Genomic DNA, 27,387 nt, shown 5'->3' on the forward strand with positions numbered 1-27,387 from the left:
ATTCCCTTTGGAATCATTTTCAGAGAGCTCCCTACTTAAGAGTCAGCTTGGAGTTAAACTCTGCTAAAGACCTTGAGACGTCCCACCTAATTGAATGTGCTGACCACGATACACTTGTATTTATGTAAGCTAGAAAAGAAAATTTTAAATTGAATGTTGTTCAACTTCCATATATTTTGAATTGAACTTTGGCTTTGATTCTGTTGTTTCACCACTAAATTGGAATCATGCACCTGATTCATCATCCATTTTTCCTTTTAAAAAGTTAGGCCTGGGTGCATTTTGGCACATTTACTGTGTTGTACTGTGCTCACCGTTCCCAAAGAAAACACTGTGGCTGGTTGGTTGGTTAGTTAGTTAGTTACAAAGGAACAAGTAATAGGTTTATTCCATGCTGAAAAAAAGAAGAAAGAAATGTTTCGGCCATGGAGCCTTCTTCAGGTGTTAGTTAGTTAGTTGGTTAGTTAGTTAGGCCTGCTTTTAGTAAAGTATGTGAAATCCTACAGCTCTTTGCTGTTCGGAGCCAAAAGAGCATTGAAAGTAAGAAGTTTGATCATACAAGTCTTCACATATTAATTTTACCCCTCAAATGGTATAATTATGTTAGTTTAAGCTGGAAGTTAATTAAATTTGAGTGGAAATGGAACACAAAATAAAAATAGTTGCTGTACTGTAGTAAAACACACAGTTATGTTTTCAAAATGTCTTTAATGAACCTTATTATTTAATCAGATCATGGTCTGCCCCCCTTTTCTCTCAACGAGCCTGAATCTTCGCCATCCCTCCAATTAAACCAAGACTTCTTGGAATAATTCAATTACAGGGGCCAATAAGTTTGACGCGGCAATTGAAGCCCTCCTTTTCCTTTGCCCGCAGTAATTCGTCAGAGCAGCACGGCTCCTCCAAGCCCCCGTTAAGCACCTCGGCTATGACATCACGGATCCTGCTACGCCAGCAGCTCATGCGTGAGCAGCTTCAGGAGCAGGAGCGCCGGGAGCAGCAGCAGCAGAAGCAGCAAGCGGCTCAGTTCCTGCAGCAGAGAGCGCCCGCCAGCCAGACCCCAGCCATCAACGTCAGCGCGCCTAGCAGCCTGCCTCCGGCAACACAGGTACCAATGGAAGTTCTCAAGGTAAACTGTCTGTTTTCCTCTCCTGGGGGGGGGGGGTCTTGTGCGCTCAATTCTTGTCTTGCTGCTACCTTCCCATGTGCCTATGTCTCCAATGCTGCGGTTTCGGAGTACCTGATGAGAAAATGTGCTGGTTTTTTTCTTTTCGTGTTTTTGGGAAGGGGGCTGGTGGGTGGGTGGGGGTTTCTAGTCATGCAATGACTCAATCCTCGGGGGTCCCCTTTTCCAGAATGACAGCCGAATTCAGCAAAATATTAATTTCAGCTACAATATCACTCTATAATACAAAACACTGTTACTAGAGAACGAGCTGTGTTAAAATCCATATGGGGATTATCTTCCCAAAGAGAATTTCTCTTTAATGCATGCTGTGTTTCCAGCCTTTTGGCATTAGACATGTTTAATCCTATTTGCTCAACTACATTGACGTCTTTTCATAGCTTTGATTCCTTGTTAGTCTAGGGACTACAAACTCATGTTAATATTTCTGTACCATGGGAGACAGAGTGTGATAATTACTGTAAAAATTAATATGCATCCAAGAATAGATACTGCTAACACAATTTGCTGAGGGCTGCTTTTCTGAGTATGCATGTTCGGATGGCGTTGTTTTAGGAAATTACTTTTTTAAGAAAAAAACATACATAAAGGGACAATCTTCATGCAAATCGAAATTCTTAACGGTATTCTGTAGTAGAGTATTTGATTAATTAAAAACTTTTAGTTTTTAATTTTAAGTACAATATTTTATACCATCTGTACAGCACCAGGTACTCATTTGTGTCACTGGGCTTTGCCATATGATACTTGATTCAAATTATTATCCTGATATGAAGCACAATATCCCAGCTCCTAAATTGTGTAATTACTGTCGGTTTCAGGTAGTTCTCCAATTAAAACCCCTTAATAATAGTCTATCCTACTATGGTGTTTGACAACATAAATCTTGCAGCTAGTGCTCACTGAGTGTTATCAAACAAGAGGCTGATTTGAATTATGCATGAAGGAAAGGAATGTGTTTTTTGTGACAGGGATCTAACAGGCATCATATATGGAGCCTTAATTGTTCTAATAATGGAATTTCATAAAATACGGAATTATGAATAAAGGCACATATTCCATCCTTCACAAATATTTGAAACTTAACAGGCATACAGTAAGTGAAAATTAATTGATTTTATATTATAACATAACATAACAGAGGATTAACACGTAAAACATTCCATTTGACTCATATAGACAAGTAGTTAATAGTTGATCCAAATATCTCATCCCATTGTTTTTCTTGTACTGCTTACATAGGTCGTACTGTATTTTGAAATTGTACTATATATATGCATCATGTTATTCATATTAATTGTTAATCTTTGTGTGGAAAGTGTTCCTTTTTCATTCCCAGTCCATTGATCTTTTGTTACAGTATACACGTTAAGAGCTCCTCCTCCTTATCTTTCAGTATTTTTGGCTCTGAAAAGTTGGCCATGTTTGAAGTGAAGGCTTACGTTCAGGGTGTCTTAATGAAAATCAAATAATCTTCTCTTATTAAACGTGCCTTTTAATTTTCTGGTCTATCTTGTCGGAAAAAGGGCGATCTGAAATGTATAGAAAAATTGAGAGAAAATTGAGATTTTCATGTGCAGTTAGTGTTGCTTAATTCACCTGCCAAACATGCTGGCAGACCACCCACTTTGGCTTGGTGTCTGGCCATGTCTGACCTAAGTCTGTATGTCTGCTTCTGCACCCTCTTGAAGCACTCATGCCTGTCAAATTCTGTGCAAGAATTTAGTAACCAAACTGGAAAACATTTCTGTTCAGAATAAAATCATTACAAAAAAAATTAGGAATACAGAGCAAACTGCACCACCTGTGTTTGTCTTGTTACATTATAAATAAAATCAGTAAGTATTTTATATACAAATGCCGGCACGAACACATGTTTGCACAGTTCACAATGAAACAAATGAATGAAGTTGCTTAAAGTCCTAAAATTAGTTAATAATAGAAAATGCAGTAGGTCCATACAGTATATATAAAGTGCAGACTATATGTATGGTGTGTGTACAGTACCATCTTTTCCTGTTGTACATGTATGTGTGCTGAGGGTTTGTGGTAATCGGTAAAATTTACTTTTATTTTTTATTTACTTTTATTATTTATACATCCAACCTAAGTCAGAATTAAACCAATTTTTATGACGTTTTTACACAAAACATAAAACTGTAGTCACTATCTACAGTATATCTCAGTTTGTTATACTTGAGACTATACAGTATATACATCTCCAAAATATATAAATATGATTTCATTCCTTGAGAACATTCTAATGATCTGTTAATAAATCACACATTTTCTTGTGCTTTATTGTCTTTAGATCTTTTTCCATTCTTTCACAGAAGGTTAGGCCGTCATACTGAGTGAATTCAGGGTGACACTCTGGAGAAATTCTTGTCATACAAGAGAAGCTTAAGTGCATTTTTTATTGGCTGAATTACAAAAAATTGTGTTCTGCCCAGCACAGTATGGCAGTTTAACTTGTCTGTCTGTGACAAGATTAGTAGTGTGCTCGCAAAGCTATAAAAGTAGGAGAAATTAGCTTAAGAGGTACCAGGCTGAGCTGCTAGACCTTAAAAGTGAAAACATTAAGCTTAGATGAGTTTGTCTAAAGAATGATTGGTCCCTTAATTAGCCAAATGACCTATAACCTTTGAGAAATAAGTAAGGGATAACTTTAGGGATCAAGACAAAGGCGCACACAGTATTGCCACACACTGAACACTAATTCATCAAAGAATGCTGATAATTAGTCCAGCTGCTTTCATTCTTTGGCATATTTGAAGAAAAAAAATACTGCTTTGAAATAATGACTGCAGGATAATATCCGAGGCTTTAATATCATTATAGTGCCTACTAAACAAAAAATGTGTACTGTTGATTTGTAAAATGATTATCTAATTTTCCATTAAAGATGTGGGTTTTAAGTTGTGTTTCTGGAATATCATTAAACACACGAGGTATATAACATTTGTTTAGAATTTGTGGTGTTGATATTAATAATGTTCTATATTCTGTTTGGTTTGTGAGCTATTGTCTGTCTTGGAGTAATCCTAAATATTGATGATCCTGATAATAAATAATACAGTACGAAATGTCAAAACTCTAAGGTGTTGAATGCATTGATATCTTATTAACCTAAATGCCTTTTTTGTTTGGTTAATTATTTTTGCTGTGACAAACTCTTACCTGTAGTGTAGTTTGCTGTATAGTTCATATTCCCTAATATGTTGTTCGTATTGGCTCTTCTTATTAGTTTTTAGAAACTGTATAAGCACCTCAATTTAAAAGTAGTAGTCTTAGGGTCTCTAGAGTGGCTCAGTCAGTAAAAGCACCTGCTCAGAACACAGGTTATGCCTGGCCATGTCATTAGCAAGCTTTAGCCAGGATTGCCAAAACAGCAGAGCGCAACTGGCCAATCACTTTGGGGGTGGACAGGTATTAGTCAGCATCAGACAGCATCAACTCCTGGGACCTGCCAGGCACCCTTGAGCAGTAATGGCATCACTCAGACACACATTAGTCCACCAGTCAGTGTTAACTTTCCTGTAAGGCACTGTGGAGCATTGCAGCTTCCAAAACAGGCAAAAAGCTCTGAAAAATGGGGTGTCTGGGGAACTTGTCCACTGTTTGTCTCTCATTGTGAAGTGGAGGGGTCGTTGACACAAAATTGGGGTATATAAACATTTGGTGATTCAATTATAAAAAGTATGCTGTAGATGTAGTCCATAGTAATGTTTATTTTGGTTAAGTGTTTATTTATTCCACTGTGATGTAATCAAAGGTTTCAAGCAGGCTTTTTTCAGAGTGCTCTGATGTGAAATGTTTTGTAGCTTCTCTCTAGCTTTTATATTCTTCTATTGTCCTGCAGTACTTATTTGTTTTCTAATTTGTGTTCTATTTGAGCTCTAAATCACTTTGTGGTACCCTTAATTGAACTGACTTCTTTAGTTAGAGCACTTTAATTGCTGTTTTAAAAAAAACTGGAGATTTCAAGTTACTTATAAAATGTTTTTGGTAACTTGACATTTCTCAGATATTTATCTTAAACTACAGTATATGGAAAGTTAAAATGATGGATTTACTTAAAATGATATTTCAAAGTCAAAGCACAGTTTGCAGTGCTTACTAATTGGAAACAAGCAGCTTTCACAAGGACAGATATGACACACTGACAGATATGAATGTGAAAATAAATTGGATTTACAGTTTTTGGTAAAATGTTTATGATAGACCAGAAACTGTGTGTCTCATTAACATTCTGTGAACAGATTTTTGGAACGTAATATATTATTGGGGAAGCAGATGTTTTACAGTTCACGTTAGTTATTAGATAAATCAACATAAAAAATTAATTTTCTTATTTTAAGAAAAATCACTTATTTTACTGTGAAATTGCTGCAGCTGTTAATGAAGTCCATTCGGTAGTGCTGCAGTGCTCATTATAGCACAGGAGAAATGAAGGCGCCATAGACACCTTTTCAGTAACACTGCTGTTTCTGTAAATGAAATCATGTAAATGTTCTTATAGGATCCTCTAAAGACCTGCTGTAATTTAGATTATTTAAAAAAAAGGTCAGTCCAATCATTTTAAAAGAAAAAAGTTTTAAACAAGAAAATTTGTAACATTCCAGGCAGCTTAATCTGCTTTTTCTCAGTTAAGTGAAAAGCATTTTCAGGTGATATTATTTTAGCCCATTTAAAGTTTGACAAAGTCATTCAGTATAAAAAGGGGCAGGTCCACTTTGTTGCCAGTGTTGTGTTATAAGAACCTTTGCTTCTGGTAGTATTACTAAAAATCCATCAATTTTCTAGCCACTTTATCCAGTATAGGGTTGTGGGGGAGCAGGAGCTTATAATGGCAAGCAACAGGTAATGGCAAGTGGGTAAACCCTGGATGATGTGCCTGCTCATTACAGGGCACACACAGAAACAAACACATTAACTCGCACGAGGGTCGTTTTTCCCAGAAGTCAATTAACCAATTAGTATGTCTTTGGATTGTGGGAGGAAACTGGAGGAGTTAAGAAAAACCCCACACAAACACAGGTAGAGCATACAAACGCCACACAGGAATAGAACCCAAGGCCTCAGCACTGTGAGGCAGCAAAGCTAAGTACTGCGATACTGTGCCACCCTCACTAAAAATCACACATGCAAAGTTACTTGCAGTAGTTAATCTTCTGCTGGTCTTAATCACCTGCAGTGATGGGTTGTCATTTTCAGGTTGAGGCCCTCACCATCTCCTTGAAAGAAATTTTCCACTTATCAAGTATTGGCTCCATGATCCTGCATGGTTGAATCCTGTCTGACCGTTTCCATTAATAGATTTTCTTCATGCTGGGAGTCTTAATTAAATTAGCCATGGCCCCCAGGCCTTCTGAGATCTCCTGGTCCCCATAGTAAGGGGCATGGAAGTGCGGGTGGAAAATATTTGCTCTCTATTTTAATATCTCTGTTTAATGATTGCACTTTTTTGTTTCAAAGTCCAGAATAGGGCAAAAAAGAAAATACATGTTTTATTTTAAATGTTTTGCACTTCCTGCTTTTGACATTACAAATACCTGAATACCTGACATAAGCCAATGCAATAAACTGATAAACCTTTATTTAACCAAGTACTGTAAGTCAAATTTCTAATTTATAAAGGTGAGTGCTAGGGTTACTAGACATAATGTGATGTATTATGCCGTTATAGGTCCTTTTAAGATGTCAATTTTATATTAAAAATGATGTAAGTGGTGCAATATTTTGTGTTGAAAGCAGTTAGACTTAGACTAGCAGTGGCCAGGAACAGAAGAAAGGGCAACGCCTCAACTACTTCCCTACTGCAGACTGCCTCTGTCTGTGGAACTCCACTGCTTCAATGCTACAAAATTGACTTTCCCATAAGAAATAAATTTTAACAATTAACCATCCCCCTAATCTCTTTATTTTATTTTATTTTTTAAAAATATTTTATATATTTTTTAGAAATAGACAGGAGTTTATTATTTTTGGTGTAGAAAACTTGGGAATTCCTTGTTTCTTACCACATATCTAAAAGTAAAAGTAGACATCTGCAGAGTGTTCTTGCTGCCTCAGAGCTTCACAGGCTCTGTGGAAAGCATTTTTAACTTGAAGAGTCAGTGACGTTCCCCCAACAGACTCAAAATAATGACAAAACTTTTTTTCTCCATTGTTTTCAAATAAATGCTTATTTGTGAAATAGCTAACACACAGTGCCTTGCAAAAGTATTCACCCCCCTGCAAACCTCCACATTTTTGTCCTGTCTGAGCTTGCGATCACGATGCTTTAAAATTCCACAACTACTCCAAACTGCTAAAAATAAAAATGCGGATAATAAAATGTAAAAAGCTGGATCTTGAATTAAAATGAGAAGATTCTCAATGGCATAGATATTCAACAACTTTGTTATGACGATCCTAAATCAATTCCTTTTAATTGCTGTTTAAAAGTAATACATAAATTGACCATAAATACTAAGAAACTTTCATAGCAAATTTGGGTAAAGAGATAGATAGGGATTGATCAGAACACTCCCCTGTGCCTCTTCTGGGTACAGAGAAGTCCATCATTAAGAAATGGAATGTGCATTATCCCAGCCAGGCACTACCTAGATCAAGCTGCCAAACTGATCATCCAAGCAAGCAGAAACTTAGGGATCTCATTGTGAAGCCACTAGTGACTTTGAAACATTGGCAAAGTTTCTTGTCTGAGGTGGGGGCCACTGTTCATACTTCAGCAATATCCCAGACCCTACACAACGCAGGTCTGTATGAGTGAGCGGCAAGAAAGCAGCCTCTACAGAAAAAGATTAACTTTAAATCTCATATGAGATATATTGCAGACATACAGTACGGCAGGAGGATTCATTGTCAGACAAGACAAAAATGTACAGTAACTTTTTCCTCTTAATGTGTAGTGTTACATAAGCCTATCACAGTTCAGTACTCAATCAACACCAGCCTTACTGTCAAGGATGGTGGTAGCAGCAGGATTCAACAGCAGGGACTGGAAAGCTTGTCGAGACTGTTGGAAACAAATCTTAGAGGAAAACCTGCTTGAGTCTCCCTCAAAAGACCCTCTAAAACTGGGTAAAAAAAACAATTCAGCAGGACAAGGTCAAAGGCATACTGAAGGGAAAGGACAAAAAGAAAATGAATATCCTTGAGTGACCCAATCTTGAATCCAAGAGGAAATTTATTGTGAGACTTAACTACTGCAGTCCATCATCTGTCCACAAAGAACTTGTCAGAACTAGAGCAGATGAGTAATTTGTGCAGAGGTGCTTTCATCAAGTTCTACGTTATGGGGCTGAATATATAAACAGTCAGTACATTTTTCATTGTGTACATTCTTTGCAGATTTCGAACCAAAAACGTTAATTTGAAAATAATCATATACAGTACTTTTAATTCATCAAAATGTGATATTATTGGCAGGGAATTAACACTTTTGAAATGAAAATTAGCAGAGGACGGCATTGAAAATGATCGTCTTATTTCTTAATTGTTTTTTGTTGGTTGTAGAATTTAAGAAATTTCTCTTATGTAACAAAATAATAGAACAATTGCTCTTTGTGAATGTGTAGTAAATCTACGAGCGGGATTATTTTACCCTATGAGTTTTTAAAGCTCTAGGACTGCTAATCAAAAAGCATTAAGCCTTCTGTGTGCATGAATACCATTCGTTTGCTGTTGCTTGTCATTTCTCAGTACTACTATATTTACTGTTGTTTAGGTTTTTCACAGAATAACTACCCATTAGTCAAACACATTCAAAAAGATAGGATCAGAGGAAATTATTTCTAACCAGAATGATTTTCAAATGCCATCAGATAAGAGAGGCAGCATGATCTTGTGTTGCATGAATATTGGCTGCAGTGATTTTTGCCAGTTTAGTCATTGGTTATGATGACCTTATACAAATAGAGCTGCAAGGTTGTCCCACAAAAGCATGAAAGTGCTCCATCATGTACTTCCTCTGGGCAGAAACGATTCTATATCAAAGTGTAATGCCTTGTTAACAAAAGGAATCTTTGTTTCACAGATAAATAAACAAAAAAGACTTTGTGAATTTTTCCCCCTGTAAAGTTTTCAGCTGTGCTGTAAAAAATAAATAAATGTGTCGTGTTAATTTTAGCACTGCATTCAGACCATAACTAATCTTAGTCCCCATCTTGATATTTTGTGTTATGCTCTCCTTTGTAGAATTTAAGGGAAGATTTTCTTGTTTGGAAAGATTTGAAGTATCTGTTCAGATTTAATTTTCTTGGTCTCACTCGTTTTGAATCTCTTTTTGAACCGACATGAGCAGACATCCTTTCTGGGTAGGGTTTTTGTTCTGTTTTAGCTCAGCTTCAAGTCAGTTTTCCCGCTTGCTATATTCAGTGGACATATTTTCCTTGGCAAAAGGAAATGCAATGCCAATGAATAGAGCTTTAGGAGGCCTTTGCTCTAGTTGATTTTTTTTTTGCTTTTCCATCCATCCATTTTCTAAATGCTTCATCCACTTCAGGGTCCCAGAGGACCTGGAATCTGTTTCAGCAAGCAACAGGCACAAGGCAGGATAGACCCCGGATGGGATGCCAGTCCATCACGGGGCACAAACAGACACAAACACGTACTCAGACCTGTGCCAGTTTTCCCAGAAGCCAATTAACCTGCCTGCATGTCTTTGGACTGTGGAGCACCTGTAGGATACCTACAAGTACTTGAGCCTGGGGAGAGCATGCAAACTCCACACAGATAGCACTGACACTAGGGCCCCAGAGCTGAGAGGCAGCTGCTCTTATTGCATTCCTTTAATATATTTTTAAAACAATTTTGCCAATTCATTTCCTTTCAGTATGGAAATTAATATTTAAAAATAGCATCTGAAGAATGATGAATGGGAAGAAATGACTATTCTTCAATGCTGATTAACTTTAGTTTATGCATGAAACAATACAAAAAATATATATTTTATTTTTCTTTTCATCAGCTCAGTAAGGAGGTTAAGTCTGAGTTGTCTGTAAGATGCTAATGACTGATGGAAATTTATTTTGAAGTTATTTGAACAGTTTTGGGAAAAAAAAAACATTTACATTCTATATACCTTAAAATGTTGTTACAATTCTCTAAGCCTTTACCAAAAACAAAATATGTGGTTGTATAAACCCCAGATTTATACTCATTACGGTAGCCATACAGGATTTTTATGGTCTTATATATGTAAGTAAAAGAAGACTGACTTATCCTGACTTATCATGAATGAATTTTGTTCTTAAGTGAAATTCCATTTGAAGGTTTGAACAATAATTAACTGTGTGTTTTCATGATGTATTATACTCCCCCTGGTTAGCCTATACTGAAGACAGTTTTATTAATGACAGATAAATAACCTCATACAACATTGTCTCTCTTGACTTTTCAACAGTGCAGTTTATTTTGTTTCCTTGTTTTTCACTTCACAGAAGCTTGTAATTCAAATATCTCAGGGCATTTCAGTTTGGTCTTAGATAAGAATCTGTACATTTCCGCTCATATACAGTAGTGAGGGATATGTGTAGGGATAGTTGTATTCTACTGTTGACTGGCAGAACATTTAAATTGCTATTATGAACTTCGTTTTAAAGCAAAAGCAATTTCATGCTGATTAAATTCACCTGTTATTATTTTTATTATTAGTTATCAATCAATCTAGATATTATTATTATTATTATTATTATTATTATTATTATTATTATTATTATTATTATTATTGTGGTTGTTGTTATTATTAATCATAATTGTTCAATGTTTTATGTGGCAGCAAAGAAATAAGAATTAACTTCAGCACAAGCTCAGGAGCAGAATTAAGCCAGGATGCTAGGGTTAACACCCTTGCTTGTCCAACCACTGTCATGTGATATTTAATGATCAAGTAGTGAGGGGCTCAGTTTAGCATCTCATCCAACAAACAGAGCAGTGTTCCAAGTCACCAAAGTGAGGCGTTTGTTTAGAAATTGTGGTACATAATTAATATCAATATAATACCATTACAAAAAGGCAGGTAGAATAATTATGGAACACAAATGCCGTGCAAAAACAAAGGTTAATTAACCAACAGCAAGTTTGTTACACTCTATAATGCAGATACTGTACAAAGCAACAATGCAGACACCTTGGCATATGGTTATTGCTGTGAATAAGTGCAGCTGGCAAGTTACAGTAGATTAGCTGTATGTGAACATTAGCACAATACAGTGTAAGAGTTACTGGAGGATGTAGTCAAGAACTGCAAGGTTACAGGTGCTGTCTGAACAGATAGGTCCTGAGCAGTTGTGGAAAGGTAGTCAGGGGCTGACCAGCTCTGATTGCTGTGAGCAGATAATTCCATTGCTGAGGAGAGAAGGCAGAGGAATGAAAACCTTACAGAAGTGAGGAAAAGATGGGATAATTAAGGGTGCGATGTATTAATAAAAGAAAATCCAGTATTTCACAGTAAGTGTTTAACTTTTAAATTAAAATTAATTTAATTACAATTAAATGACACAAAATTAATTGTACCACTGAAACATGGAACGGAAAATAAGGCTGCTTTTTCTCAAGCAGTTGAAACACTATTTCTATGTATTAAGAAATTATACATTTTACTTTTTTGTTTTACAAGATTTTCATGACTATTTTGTTTTAATGTTTATTTTTTAATATGCAGCAATAACAGGAAAAATAATATGATTCTATTCCTTTCTAATTTAGTCTTAAAAAGTTTAAACTGGTCTGTACCTTGATGAATATTATTATTATTATTATTATTATTATTATTATTATTATTATTAATAATAATAATAATAATAATAATAATAATAATAATAATAATAATAATAATAATAATAATAATTAATTATTGCTTACACTTACATAGTGCTTTTGCTTTTCTGGACACTCCACTCAAAGCGCTTTACAGGTAATGGGGACCCTCCACCACCGCCAATGTGCAGCATCCACCCATAAATATTAGTTATGGAAGCAGCTGCTTTTGTGAATGTTTCAGTGAGGGAATTTGAAAAAAGGACAAAACCTTTTGTAAACGGATTACAGATAAAGACTGAACTGGGTGCTGCCCCTATTTTTGGATTAAGAACTGATGTATAATGTTTTTTTTCACACACTTTTTAAGGGGGAACCTGTAACTGTTACGAAACATTATTTTGTTTTAACCCTAAGTGTAGACCATGTCGACTTCTAACTTGACTGCCTGAAATACAATGAATAGTTGAATAGTTTGAAAGTAACTGTGGCTATGTACTACACAGTATAATATCATACAAAATACTATTACTCATTCTGGTACTTATTGGGGACTCTTTGTTTAGAAGACCTCTATTGTGGCTGAATCACATTAAATTATCCCCAGAATAATATTCGAATCGGCCTTTAGACTTCTTGGCAGAACTTTAACTAAATGTAGACTTTTTTTCCTGTAACTCACATTAGCTTTATTGTTTGCCATTTTGCAAGTGCAAGACAAGATTTTGTTAATCACTTAAAAGTAAGACAATCTTTCCCTTTGTGCATGTCTGGAGTGTAGAGGGAACATTCTTGCTTATGTATCTGGCTTCTGGCACAGCTTGAAGTTAAAAAGCACATCACACTTAAAAAAATGCAACTCTTTGTTCTCTCCTCCTCCTTGAAACTAAACGGGCAGTATGGTGCGTGCAGTATTCACATAGTAATGTCTCTGGCTCTTGACTTTAAGCAGAAGAAGAAAAAAAAGTTTTAGCCCTGAGGAGCAGCAATCTGCGCACATGGATTGTTTAAACAGAAGTCTCTCTTGTCTTTGAAAAACAGAAAGTCAGCGGTATAATGTAACCCCTCATTTCATGTTTCATTTTGCATTACAAGCTATACTGCTGAAGCTAAGGATGGTCACAGTTAAAAATAACTATAACTCTTAATTAAACCAGTATATTTATTTCATTTTATTTAGATTCTTTTAGATCTGTATTTATTTCACAGGGCAGCTTCTCACAATGAACACCACTGGAACGCAATTGTAACTGGTCTTGTTGTGCTATACTGGCCAGTGTTAAGCATGTATTTAGCATAGTTCTTGAAACATTTGTTCCTCAGTTGTAACATTGTATACAATATATATACAGTGTCTATAGAAAGTCTATACACCCTTTCCAAAGTAACATTCTTCTTTTGCCTAACAGCCTGAAATCAAGACATATTAAATTCCAATTTATTTTATCTTTCAATTACACAATGTAATGCACCATCCCCAAGTGAAAAATGCTTAAACATTCTGAAAATGAATTACAAATAAAAACAAATAAAAACCTAGAAAAACTGGTTATATAATTGTGTACACTCCCGAGTTAATTACAGCCATGACTGTATTTGAATTGGTCTGTACCAATGTAGCGCACCTCGATTTGGCAATGTTTGCCCATTCTTCCTTACAGAACTGTTCAAGCTTAGTCAAATTGAGAGGGGACAGTTGATGTACTGCAACCTTCAAGTCAGTTGCAAATGGAAAGAGGTTTTTGAAATATCATTTTTCTTCAGTTGGTTGGGGCGAGTTATTCTCAAAACGTGATTTATTCTGGTGAGAAGACAGCATGTGGAGCACACAACTGTAAAGGTGGGAAGAAATGGTCACATGGGGGAGAGGTGTGGTGCCAGGCAGTGTTTTGCTGACAGCCTTGTGGTCATTGGTCACCAGAACAATCTGATCATTGGCCGCCTGGTTCAGAAAAGTAAGCTGAAATGAAGTGAGACATCCAATCAGGTGTTCCGAAGTGATTGAATGTTTATTTTGCATTACAGTAGGGGTTCGACATCTGCAAATATGCTTGTTTCACGATTTGCTATCTCCAACGGGGTCTTGTATGGAAGAAGAGCAGAGAGGGATGGAGTAAAGCTGAACGTTGTTTAGAGCAACTTTCAAATTAGCAGCACAACTAGGTAGTGAGTGAGCCTCTCCCTGCCCCCTGCCCAAATATCAACTACCAAGCATCTGCATCACAGCATGGTCTTATTTTTGTATTGTAACAGACGCTTCCGATTCTGTGTCAACAGCGTAGAGAATGACCGGCTGGAGATGACTTTACAAGTTCACTTATAGTTTTATTGGCCTTTTCATCACAGTGCAGAACAAACCCTAGCATTTGTCGACTCCCGACTGTATTTCAAAAAGTTCTCATAAACTCCCCATACATTTAGAACTATATATCTGTACTCTAGTAGTTGCACCCTTCAGGCTTAGTTTGTGGAGTTCATTTGCTAATGGACTGCATGTCAGGACATGTACTTCTCTTTAATATTGTGTACCTCAGTAACAGTGGCAGACCTACCATTGAGGGACAGCTTTCACTAATAACTCTGCCAGCTCTGTTGCATGGCAAGACAAGGATACCATAGTCATCTACAAGCTGGTTTGACCCTGGTGATGCTCCTCCATTTATGTACCAACACCTGTGGTCAGAACTCTGTTGTTGGCTAATGAAGCAGCTGGGATTTGAACGTACAGCCACTGGGCTGCGGTGCTCATCCTTCTCTCTAAAACAGAAAATCCTATATGGATCCCTTTTTGAGCTGTCTTATCCCTCTGTCACAGTATTTAACCCAGGCTCATGCATGTAAATATTACAGATTATTAAACATTATATAATTATTGAACAAATGTGGTAGGTCATGTGCTTCTGATATGATTATATATATTACATGATTTCATTGCTTTTGGCACCTGTTTAACAAGAGACTGTAAGATAAAGAGCAGTAAAAAATATCTAGCTATTGTATGTTATATCTGCTCTTCCTAATATCGCAACACAGACAGACTTTATCAGGAATATGCTATGGGTTTTTAACACACGTGCTACTAGACCTACATCCTTTTTCTGACTTGCACATATATCCCAATGAAATAATAAGGCCCAAATTAAAAAAAATAAAGAATTTAATAAAAGTAAAACTAGAGGTAATTGTTAAAAATAAAACAATGTTATGAAAAGCAGGGTTTTGCACACAGAGAATCCTGAAAAGTATGGATGTTTAACATCATTAAGAGGTGCCTACTACTAGAACAGACTCTTTGGTCTCTGCTGAGATTAGAGACCATGAAGTGGAAATAATCTTAACAATATGCCACTCTTAGGGAGAAGAATCTAAATTCCACAGCTGAATTTTGACTGTTTATTAAATAAAAAGGTTATGCTGAATTCTGGGCTGCACTAGGGTAAATTCCAATCAACTCTGTTGACATGGCAATAAAGTATTGAATCCAATGTATTTAATTACATTTTATGTTTTATTTAGCACTTTCTTCCCATGTCTTAAAGAAAACCCATTTCTAAAAGAAAAGGTTTTAGTGGAGCAATAGGTAACAATCTTCGCTCTGGATAAAAAATTCCAAACTGTGCCTCTGTACATTAACAAGGAGCACTGGGATGAAGAACATGGGGCTCTTATAGATGAGCGTTTAAACTGGGATTCTGTTCATGCTGTGGTGCTGTGCCCCAATATAAAGGCAAGCTGTAAGATCTGGCTAGGGTTCCCTTTCCACTTGACAGGAGTCATCTTTCAGATTGCAAAAGAATAAGTAAAGGTTTATTCCATGCTGAAAAGAGAAAAAAATAAACGCAACGTTTTGGTTGTTGAGCCCCCTTCAGGTGTGAGAGAGAGAGTCAGCTGATAAAGCATGGGAGAACAAAAGCTAGGAGTAGAGAGGAGGTGGGAGCAAGAGAAGCAGAATGGACACTCGGGTGGTGTGAAGTCAAAAGAGTTGAAGAGAGGTGTGAAGTCAAAACCTGCACGTGAATGGAGAGGAGTACAAGGAAATAAGGATGTCGTTGAGGGAAGGCGGGAGGTGTGATCCTAGTTTTGAATGTCTTTCTGCAATAGGAATCCCAAAACCCCCCTTTGAGACACAGAGATTAGAAAGATCATGGCCGTTAAAGGTGAAATGGGAAACCATGGGCTTGGAGCGATCTTTGATCCTCACAGCCCTGACAGATCTTTCATGACCATGTTCACCTTAAGAGAGTGCTGCACTTCAGCCCATACCTGTTGATGTGCTAATGTGGTGCTCCATAGTACAGCTCGTTGGGATCAAGTCTGTGTGGAAAGATGATATAGTTAAACACTCATTTGAGTATTAACACAAAAAACAACATTTACTGTTGCTGGGTATTTGTTTGATGTGGGGGAAAATGACTGCTCTTATTTTTCCAACTTTTGAGGGTAGCAGAATAACCAGTTAGCCTAAAGGGGTTACTTATACAATCAGCTTATTTTGTCACAGTTTGTGGGTCTCACTTTTTTAAACAAAGGATGTAGTTTTGCAGTCTTAGATTGTCTTGTGCCTAATAGGATAAACACATTGGATCACTGAGACTCTTTGCATTGTTGATGTATTAAGAAAAGTAACATGAACAGATCATTATTTATTATAGGAACAAGTAATAGGCTTATTCCATACTGAAAAAAAGAAGAAAGAGAACAACGTTTCGGCCGTGGAGCCTTCTTCAGGTGTGGCACCTGAAGAAGGCTCCACGGCCGAAACGTTGTGTTCTCTTACTTCTTTTTTTTCGGCATGGAATAAACCTATTACAGTACTTGTTCCTTTGCAGCCTACGCATGCTGACGCAGCTTCCCACCTGAATTATTTATTATAAGTTGCCTAATCATTTCTGAGTCAGATGCGGGACATACCATGGCTGACTTGGTTCAAATTATATAAAACACCGGAAAATGCAAACACACATTAATCTCAAAGTACACAGTTGCTGTTGCAGTTGAGTAGCTTTATAAAATCTCAACTATGAAGGACTGGGAAGCCCTACTGCGATGATGAAATTATGAGATTATCGTGCATGGCTGAGTAAAAAAGGAGAAATCTGATATTGGAAAGTAAAAGTACTTGTGTTAGGATTGTTGATCTTGATCTCAGAGAGTTTTATATCACATCACTTTAATAAAAACAAATAATACTGCAAAAGTGAAGTGGTGCAATGTACTGTGTGTTTCATTAACCTTCAACAGAAGGAGGGAATTGCTAGTGTAACACGGGTCAGTGCATTAAGCATGTTATAGAATTTATGTTTTTCAACTTGAAAAGCACAGGGCAGAGTAGAGCTGCACTCATCACTGGTAGTAGGTACAATTCTCCTGGGCCGGAAGACTTGGTCTTTTGGAAAAGTTATTCAGTGTCTAGGAAACTGAGCTGTGAGTGCTCAGAGCCTGCACACACCCATCCATCCATTTTCGTGGGGGAGCTGGAACCTATCCCAGCAAGCAGTGGGTGCAAGATGGGATACATCCTGGATGGGACACCAGTCCTTCACAGGGCACACATTTTCATACCCAGGCTAGTTTTCCCAAAAGCTAATTAACCTACCAGTATATCTTTGGACTCTAGGAGGAAAACAGAGTACCTGGTAAAAACCCCATGCAAACATAAGGGAGCACATACTGTACAAGCTCCAGACAGATAGCACCCCATGTCCAGAATTGAACCTCAGGTTGGATCTGCTCTTTTAGTTTTGTATGACAGATTGTAGCCTCAATCGGGATGGTCCTTGCCACAGTTGCTTTTTTTAGGCTAGGAATGCTTTTCAGAGTGACTTAGATGGGGTATCATCACAGAGAGATGTTATATAAAGCACTGTGGGACAAAGAACACTATCCAGAACAATCCACCCCTTTCAGTTTGAGATAAGACTTGTAAGAAACAAATCCATTGTGTTAATGCTGTGCTGATATTTTTTAACTCTCTTTTGGATGGGCCATGCCCAAAAGACCTTTAATTAAATGTCCTGACGTACATGTATAGCAATTCCATATTCTTAAATGCTATCTCTAATCAGAACAAATCATGTATTTTTCCTAAGTAAAAAAATATATATATTATTAACATTGTTATAATTTCATTGTGTGGTGATAACTGGAGGAGAGGGATAGCTGGATAGTGGCGGCCAAGACTTCATAATGACATCACACATCCTTCAAGGTCGTCTCTTTCTGTTGCTGTGAAGCAGAATTCCCCCCAGTTTTGGGTTGTTCACTCACTAATAGCAAAAATGGCTTTGAGTTTTTCTGTCAAGAGGCAGGTTAGTTTTACCCCACTAGTTTGTGTTGTTGCAATAGTAATCCTGCTTTGTGTAAGAGGAACTGCAGGTTCAGACATTTGGTGTCTGTGCTTGTCAGTGGAGCAAATGTTGTGCAGCTACTATCTTTCAGAATTACTGGAAGTTTACTTACTCCAAGTCATAAGCAATAAAGAGATTTTAAGGAAAGCTTTACATTTGAACTTTTGATGAATAATTTTACTCAATGCTTCAGGCAACGTAGTGATATAAAAACCATGGCTTCGGGAGTAGTATGCAATTCTTATAAATATTAATGTAAATTAACTTACAAATTTGCTTTAACTGCAAAGAAAAATAAGACAAACAAATCTCTTGTTTTGAATTTCCTTACCAAATGTGTTATTTTCTATTATGAAAATAGAGTATTGTATTAAAGTGGACACAATTACAGCTTTGTTTTTCCATTGACCTTAACTTCATGGGTTTGGAAAACTTTCTCCTACCTCCTAATTTACTGTAAACGAAGACCCAGCAATTAAACTGTAGTGTTAGATTACAGAGCGGAAAGCAAATGATGAAATTTAATTATGGTTCTGTACTTTAGGTAGTTCTAATGGCACTGTGCAGCATATTAAGAAATTGTGAATAGCAGATGCAGCAGAGAACTACATAAACGAGAATGTACTGTACTTGAAATCTAGTAGAATTTCATATTGATTAGCCAAAAAGGCGAACCCACTATGATCTCTGGTACCTTAAGTTATGCTTGACTTGGTATGTATTATAAACGTTGTTTCATGCCTTTTGCAACTATTATTTTTTATTTGAGAGTTTAAAAAAGATCATAAAAATGAATAGAAACTAAATAAATTGCTTCTGTAAAGTCTTGACACACAGCTGTTCTTTAGTGCTGATCCCTAGCCTAAAGGATTGCTTAAGGAAAAGGCCACATTATGAGTACAACAAAGACATAGCCTTATGAATTTTTCTTCTTTAAATCAGCTGTGACGTCTTTTACCAGAATCCTGTTTCCGATCAATGTGTATACTGTTCCAAAATCAAACGTACACATTTTTCTTACTTCAGAAAGAAATACTTCAGAATTTATGAGAAATGGGAAAGGTAATAATACTAAGACTCTCATTCAGATTTTGGTACTTTTTGTTCTTCTGTTTGTCTTTTCATTTAATACATTTAATTTCCATTGAGACAACTAAGATGAAAGGTTAAAAAACTATTTGTTGTACATAATTCAATACCAAGAGTTTTCCCTTGTGAATACTCCAGCAGAAAAAAAATCTATTTTTTTAAACTGTAAAACTTCTTTACTTTACAGTAAACCGTAAACTGTAAAACTTTAATGTATGTAATTTTATTTTTTTCGTAATTTTCTTGCACTTTACATTATGTATATTAGAGTAAGACACATTATTTTAATTTCCTTTATTTGCAGAGCTTCTTCCTTAAAGAATGTAAGAAAAATTATATCAGATTAAATACCTGGATGAATATTAAGAAAACGTTTTTCCATGCTTTTTTACCCTACAATTGTGGAACACAATTTAATCAACAAAGTTAATAAATTTAGCTTGAAAGCTACAACATTCATACCTGAACTATGCTTTGGATGTTCTACAGAAATGTGTGCTACAGTATCACCAATGGCTGTGGGTTTCACAGTCCCTGCAGGAGAGTAAGCACTGATTGGAGCAGTGGTAAACCTATTCTCGGTAACACATCAGGTCACAAACATATTGCAAATCACAGGACTTGTTACTGGAATGCAAGCAAATCCTGCCCAGATACAACCCAGTCCTCCAATTTAGGAATCACTCCCAATCAGATACCGAAATAACCCAGGCCTGAACAAGCACTGAACTACTGTATAGAACTTAACCTGTGTAACATATTCCTACTGTAGAACAAATTCCTACTGTAGAACATACCTTAGCACTACTGGCCTTAGCAAGGCTCCAATTACTTTGTTACCTAGATCTTATTTGTTTCCCACCAATTAATTGTAAAACGACTGTCATTTTCGGTGGTCAAAATGTGATACAGTTCTTTACAATACAGTGATTTGGCAGTTTGGATTTTAGCAGCACATGTCTAAGACTGGAGGGGGTTGATTTGATTTGTTTCCTAGCAGTTGTATTGACTGCTAGTTTGCTGTGTGAGATGATTTAAATTAATGAATGGAGTGTGAGTTTTCTTTTCTCAAAATACGCTCTCCATATCCTTCCTCAACCTGATGATTTGGTTGAGGGGGTTGACTTCTAGTTTTCTACAACCTGGCTAGCCATGATTCTGAAAACATTTCTCTATGTCAAGAACAGTTGTGAGTTCATTTTTCTGTCAGAAACTCAAAGTGAGGACTACTGCCTGAAGACGTACTCTATGTATTAAAATTAAATCGAAATAAGATATGCCTGGAAGAAGAACTGAAACCTACAGGAGCAGTAAGAAGTAAGATTAACAAGTAGGAGTTGGTGAAGATAAGAAAGCTGGCAAATCATCTGGGAAGCGATGGATAAATGAAGAAAAAGAAAAATCTAGAGCATTATATTAGAAAGAAATCGAATTGCAAAATTGAACTTTGTTGTTTTAAACTAGCTACATTGGCATTGACAGAAGTAAGACAAGTTTCTTTTTATTTCCATATGTTCATAATATAGTAAACACTAGTTTCTTGCTGTCACAGTATGCAGTTTGCTGCTTTTACAGCCTTTTGTCAGCACAGCCCATAGCAAATTCCTTTTCACATCTATAAAGTATTTTATTTCCTACTAAAAGTAGCACATTTAAATATCATGTTTCTCTCCATTTCTGGAACAATCTACTATATTTATTTGCATAGTGATCCCATTTTTTCCAGCCCTTGTCATATAACAGCAGATACACATTCGAATCTGACACTTCTGATAGAACTAGGTAGTATTTGTTTATCCATTTCTTTTAAAGGAATTATAGCAGTGGCTGCAATATTTACACATGATTTACACTGGACCAATATCAGTACCCTCAATGTGATTAGGGAGTGGTGTCTTTAATATTATAAATTTGAGTGAATGATTATTGAAAAAATATGGTAAGAACTCCATACTACCAGATTTTTGTTTTGTATAAGAATGCTTACAAAAAGCAGTTTTTTTTTTCTGCCCCATTACCCATTTAGGATTATTAGATAATTCACCCCCATTGATGTTATCCAGTTGTTTCTTCAAAGAATCCAGGGTGTCGACTTTGACAACATGGCTGGGTTACTTGTTCCATACCCCCACAGACTTTTGTGTAAAGAATGACTGCTGTTCTTTAATGCTAACATTGACTGCTCTGAAACTCTGTCCTAAGCTTTCCGATACTGCATTTATTTCATATATGTGTCCAGTGAAAAGTTATGTAAATCATGTACAGTACCTGTAAATCACAAAACCGGAAAATTACAAAAAGAAATAAGGAACATCTTTTTCTATCTAATAACTTACATACTAGCCTGGTATTGAAATCAGCCTGGCTTCCAGTAGTTTTCTGCAGATTGATAAAGTCCTGCTAAGAAGTGCTATTGAGTGAGGTGAAATCACAAATCTTGTTTTACTAGAAAAATCCGAATTTCACCAGACGACCTTTTCTAAAAATACTATTTAAAAATAAAGATTTTTTTTTTCATTTTGTCAGTGCTCGTAATGCAATATGGAAATGAATACAGGGCTTTCATGTTTATGTTAATAGCAATTACATGTGTATGCTAATCTTAAAGCCAAATTGAGACTGGTCAGCACTCCCTGTATAAAAGAAAACATTCCCTTGGCAAAGTCCTTCCACCCATCCTCACATCATGATTTCCCTTCAAGACTGCAAGGAAAGGAACATGAACTCTGCTATCTCTCTAAGGAGAAAAGAGCTTTTCTATAAAACCATCCATGTTTCTAATCAGTTGTAAGTTATCATCTACCAGCCAGTTTCCTCTAATGTGCTTGCTGTCCTGAGTGTATATGGGTTGCATGGGAGTAAGTTAATAGGATATATGTAATCCATGCCAATTGAAATTGTCATTTTTTTAGTACAAATGTAAAGCAGAGTTTTATTGATTATTACAAATTATTCACTTTTAGAAATGAATAAGAAACAAATTAACAGATCCATCAGAAATAGTTGTCCAGTTGATTTTTTTATTCTTTTGAAACTAGTGTGTCACTGATGAATAACAACACTGTTTATAATGCTCATTTATATGATCATTCCCTTTAAATGATTTGGTGCAGAATAAGTCCAGATATGTTGGTCTTCTGATGTGCCTGAACAAGACTACTTTGTGGTTTGACATTCCAACTAGAATCACAGATAATGGTCTGAACTGTGGTTTTAAAATGTCATTTAATTACCACTTTGTCTATTGATGGGTTGAGTGACAAGTATGCACAGGAAAATTAAAGTTTGTTACTGGCAACTATAAAGCATAATAAAGTTACAAATGAACATTCAGCATCAGTGCTTTCATGCAGGTTTCCAAGCTTGTAAATATATCTTTCTAAAAACATTTTATACGGAAGAATATGTGTATTACATCTTCATCTAAATGGATTACTACAGAAGGGAGTTCTGACCTCTCTTGACAACCATGCTATGCCTCCAGCTAAGACTAGTTTTGCTTAATTGCAGAGATTTACACGTGTCTGACCTGCACATGCCTGACTATTGGTAGCTATAAATTAATGTCAATTTCTAAATATACGTGGCACAAGAACCTATATTTGTACTGCAGGAGTAGAAATCCTGAATTTAAATATAACTTACTCTTTTTGTTGTGCTGCTGTTATAGAACAAAACATAGAGCCAGTGCAGATGAGCTAAGCTGATAACTTTCAGTCACATGTTTGGAGTAAATGTCATAGTTACCCTAAGGGCCTTCATTCAGCAAGATGCATCTGTTGTGTATAAAGTATATGGTTGTATGAACTTTGTGAGAAATACCAAACAAAATCTGTTTTATAATAACGATAAACATTCCCTCTGCTTAATTTTAAGTAGAACTAATTCTGATGAATGGGTACACTTCTGTGATATTTTTCCCACTTTTTCCATAGAGTCCTTTGTGAAGTCTTTGTTTTTATGGTGGTACAAGTGGATCTGTCGAGCTACTCTGTCAGAAGTTTGTGATGAACGTTTTACACAAAACTCTGTAATAGCATAAACCTTTTTTGGGGAAAAATACATCGCACTACTGTCAAGTGAGATACAATTAGTGAACAACAAGGCTTTTGTAAAACATTTGAGTTCAATGAAGAACTGTTCTTTGAAACCTTTCTCTAAAAGCAATCGTAGCTCAAGACAAGTTAGAAAGCCGTGGTTTGAACAAGCAGAGGAATATTGTTCAGTTATCTTTACCTGCCTGTGTGACAGTGACACCTGCCGAAGACATCAAGGTCATTACCAGCTCAACACATCATCCACAGGATTTCAAAGACTGTTTAGTCAGTTTAATCTGTGAGTCCTGAACTGGTGAACTTGGTCCCAGTAGAAAACCAAAGGCTAAACCAAACTCATCAAAAACCAGAATAAAAGGCAGAAGTACAAATGTACTTTTTATGTACACAGATAATTCTGAATATTTTAGATTATTCATATTTAATTTTCTGCATGGAAAGAAAGTGATGGTCAGTAACCCTCTTGTGTGCCCTTAACACCACTGAAGCAAAACAGTAGTCTGGGCCATATTCATTGGACCAACTACACTTCTAAAGTTTTGTTCAGTCATAAGAGCTGTTTTGTCGCCCAGATGACACAATGTCATTCCAACACATTTATCAGACTTTGCTGTGTTAAAACCTTTATTACAAGCATTATTCTTGTAATAATTCTTGAAGTACATTTTTATGTTATGAAACCAGTGTTCAGGTTACAGTATGTAGAGCAATTTACTGGATTACCCCTCCTATGTTATATATTGAAGCCCTTTAACTTCTTTAGTTTTTTTTAGAGATGAAGTCACGTTACAGATACAGTATGTCTCTCATTTTAATGTCTCTTGGAATTTTTCTGAAATAGTTTCTAAGGTACATTAGTGACACTTTCTGTCATATTAATTCTGCTGATGTCATTCACTTTTTCCTTGAAAATGAGCTTTTCTTTTAAAGCACCATCACATTTTGTCTAAACATCCACAATTGTACATCAATAAGCCACAGTACCAATGCCAACACTTAAAGTGAGAAGTGCAAAACTGTTTCTTTTATTTTAGGATTTTTAAGTTGAACAAGAATCAATACCAAGTCTTTGTTGATTTTTTAGCCTTCTTATTAACACAGTCAGCTTGCTGTGTTGAAATGAGGATCACTGTATTTTTGTTGTGTTATTTTTCTGTGGCATGAAGTTCTGGGCGTTTTGATGAGATTTTCAATACATTGGCAGCAAACACAATTCATATTCCCACTGTTTAATATGCTGTATACATGTAAGTACCTGCAATCCTGCCTTAGTCTCATATGACACCTAGCCTTTGTGTGTTTTAAGATGCCAACTTTTTGTCCTTTTCAGAAGAGAATGGAGTACATTCTGAAAGGATGTCTTGTTTACTGCTTTAATTCTCTTAATTTAAGTGCTTAGGTTTTTTCCTGCCTTTTACGATATTTGTAAATGAAACTACAGTGTTGGATAGTGTGTTTCCTTTCCTGTGTTGTTTTCTAAATGGGAAGGATTGGATTAATTAAAATGTTAGTTTCTGTTTAGCTTGGATTGTGTAGGGTGTATCATGTGGTTGCTTCCTTTGAGAAAATGTAAAATACCCTAAATGATTTTTCTTCCTTTCATTCTCTTGCAATGAAAAGGAATGTCCAGTTCAAAGAGACATTATCCAATGACTGCTACAAGGCACTGATTTCCGTAGTGGACTAAGCACATTAAGATTGAATTAATAAAAAAAGGGAGACTTCTTATCTTGTTTATCCTCACTGCTTTAAATAGTATCTGTCATCTTAAAAAGATGTAAAAAGATACATTTTGAAATACAAAAATCTCTCCAGGGAATGACAATGCTGTGGACAGTGTGCTCATCAGTAACAGAGCCTGCTCTGTACACTGTTGTGGTTTTAATTATCTGTGCCGAGAAAAATGCTCTTATCTTAAAAAATGAATACAGTTTTAAACTGTTGTTTAAAATAAGGATGTTTTAACTAATCAGGATACAGTGAACTTTAAATTGCCATATACCTACAAAAGGTACTGGGTTATATCTGAGTGCACTGCTTTGGTTCAAGTCCACAGTGTAGTGATTGTCCTCCTGGTGCTCAGAACAAACAATGTTTTATGCTGGGTGAGTGGAACTAAAGATGAAAAGTTAGTTAGCCTTAAGCTAGTGTCAGTTTGGAAAATGGTAACCTACAGTTTAAAAGAGCCCTTTGTTGATCTGAGATGGTGACGTCAAAGCAGTTCTATAAAGGCACAAATTCATATTTTAGATAAGACAACACAACATCTAAAAGGATCCTTGTGTGTTCTGATTTCATTACATGCATAACTAATTAGGTTTTGGCTTAATAAGCTGAACTTGCTAGGTTCCTCTTCTTGATTAGAATGTATACATGCCAGGTCCACACACACTCGTAGAACCTAACGGCCTGATAAAGGGAATCTTAGTGAACAGCTACGCCTATCAAATACGGAATATAAATATTGTAATATGTTGGAGATGCTTGAATATAACCATTACCAGGTGAGATTTAGCTTTTTTCTTCTTATTGGATGTTTGTTTTTAAGTAATAAGTAAGATGTAATAGTTAAAATGAATTTGTCTTCTTCTTTTGTCTTATGTTTGCTGTAATTCTGAAATGAATGTTCATTCACAAATGCAACCAGTGGTTTATGTAGAGTGTTTTCAGTGGCCAGATGGAAAAAGTAGAAAAGTTTAACATTGGTTAATTAAAAGTGTTTAGTTTTGTACTTGAAAGGTTTACCATTCTTACACTTCTTCTAAACAAATTGTAGATTTCTTTTACAGTAAAGATCAATGTGCGACCGCCGCTGACATTCTGAAATTAGGAAGCCTTACGATCAGGACTGTGAAGGTTGACTTGAACTCATTTAAAATAATCCTGCATTATTTTCACCTGTGCCATGTACTTGTTTAATAATTTTTCATGACGCAGCCAACACAAGCCAAAGGCAACGCTCCTCATTGTGTTCAGCTATCTGTTTCTTTTTATGCACAGGTGCAAACACACCTTGAAAACCCTACTAAGTACCACATTCAGCAAGCCCAGAGGCAACAGGTCAAGCAGTACCTTTCCACCACATTGGGAAACAAGCTCACCAGCCAGGCCATCAGCTTGCCTTGTCCTAGTCAGCCTGCAGAGCACGTAATGCCTCCTGGACCGGGCAACAGTGCCCCCAACAGTCCTATGGCCATGCTCACCTTGAACTCCAACTGTGAAAAAGAGGTAAGCTAACATCCCTGAAACAGACTGCTGTGAACGTACATTAAGTTGCATACAAATTACCTGCATTCAGGATGTGCTCAGATGTGTAATTGAGGAAACTACAGAACACTCAAGACAGAAAAGGGTAGCTCATCCAAAACAAGCTTGGAATGCAAAAGCACTTACTAGAGTAGAAAAGAGTTAAAGGAGGATACCGTAGTTTGAAACATACAGTGGATTTTTCGAAACATACTGTACGGCGTTTTTTTCCACATAGAAGAAGCATCTCATCCCCATAGACTTTATAGGATTAAGGTAACCACTCAAAACCATAAAAGATAACTTGCAAAATGTTATTTAGTTGTGAAGATGATCACTTCTTGTGATCGTTCTCACTTCTGTTACTGAGAATGCAATTCTGCTCCTTTTAAAACTGAAAGCAACTAGTGCTGTTCGGCATGTTTGAAACTCGCCAGACTTGAATTCACAAGGTGGCATAGAAAAATGTTACATGTTTTTAGCATTATCATTCATATATTGAATAATAAAATTATATAAAATAGCATTTAAAGCATAAGAAATATTTTGCATAAGCCCATTTTCCTTCTTAATTTCTCTTTGAAATTACTCAAGGGTCTTCAAAGGTTTCTCTTTGCAAACACTTAGATGTCTTAATAAATCTATTTGTATGTAATCAGAGAATTACACTTAAATGCAGTAATTGCTGCTCGGTAGC

At 36.2% G+C, this 27,387-nt stretch overlaps 1 protein-coding gene across 9 annotated transcripts in view; it reads left to right on the forward strand.

Annotated features, from left to right (window-relative positions):
• Positions 1-27,387, forward strand: part of mitfa (melanocyte inducing transcription factor a) — a 72,187-nt gene that overhangs the window by 33,989 nt on the left and 10,811 nt on the right. For 6 of the 9 annotated variants that reach the window (XM_088636302.1, XM_088636307.1, XM_088636304.1 and 3 more), the window contains 2 exons: positions 877-1,129; positions 26,445-26,672. In XM_088636302.1, the coding sequence (XP_088492428.1) occupies positions 877-1,129; positions 26,445-26,672 (481 nt within the window). Of the gene's footprint in view, positions 1-876; positions 1,130-24,922; positions 25,949-26,444; positions 26,673-27,387 lie in introns of those variants that run through there. The other 3 variants (XM_088636303.1, XM_088636310.1, XM_088636308.1) reach the window with 3 other exon arrangements.

This window comes from Lepisosteus platostomus, chromosome 6 (genome assembly GCF_059453375.1).
Source record: "Lepisosteus platostomus isolate fLepPlt1 chromosome 6, fLepPlt1.hap1, whole genome shotgun sequence".
Taxonomy (NCBI): domain Eukaryota; kingdom Metazoa; phylum Chordata; class Actinopteri; order Semionotiformes; family Lepisosteidae; genus Lepisosteus; species Lepisosteus platostomus.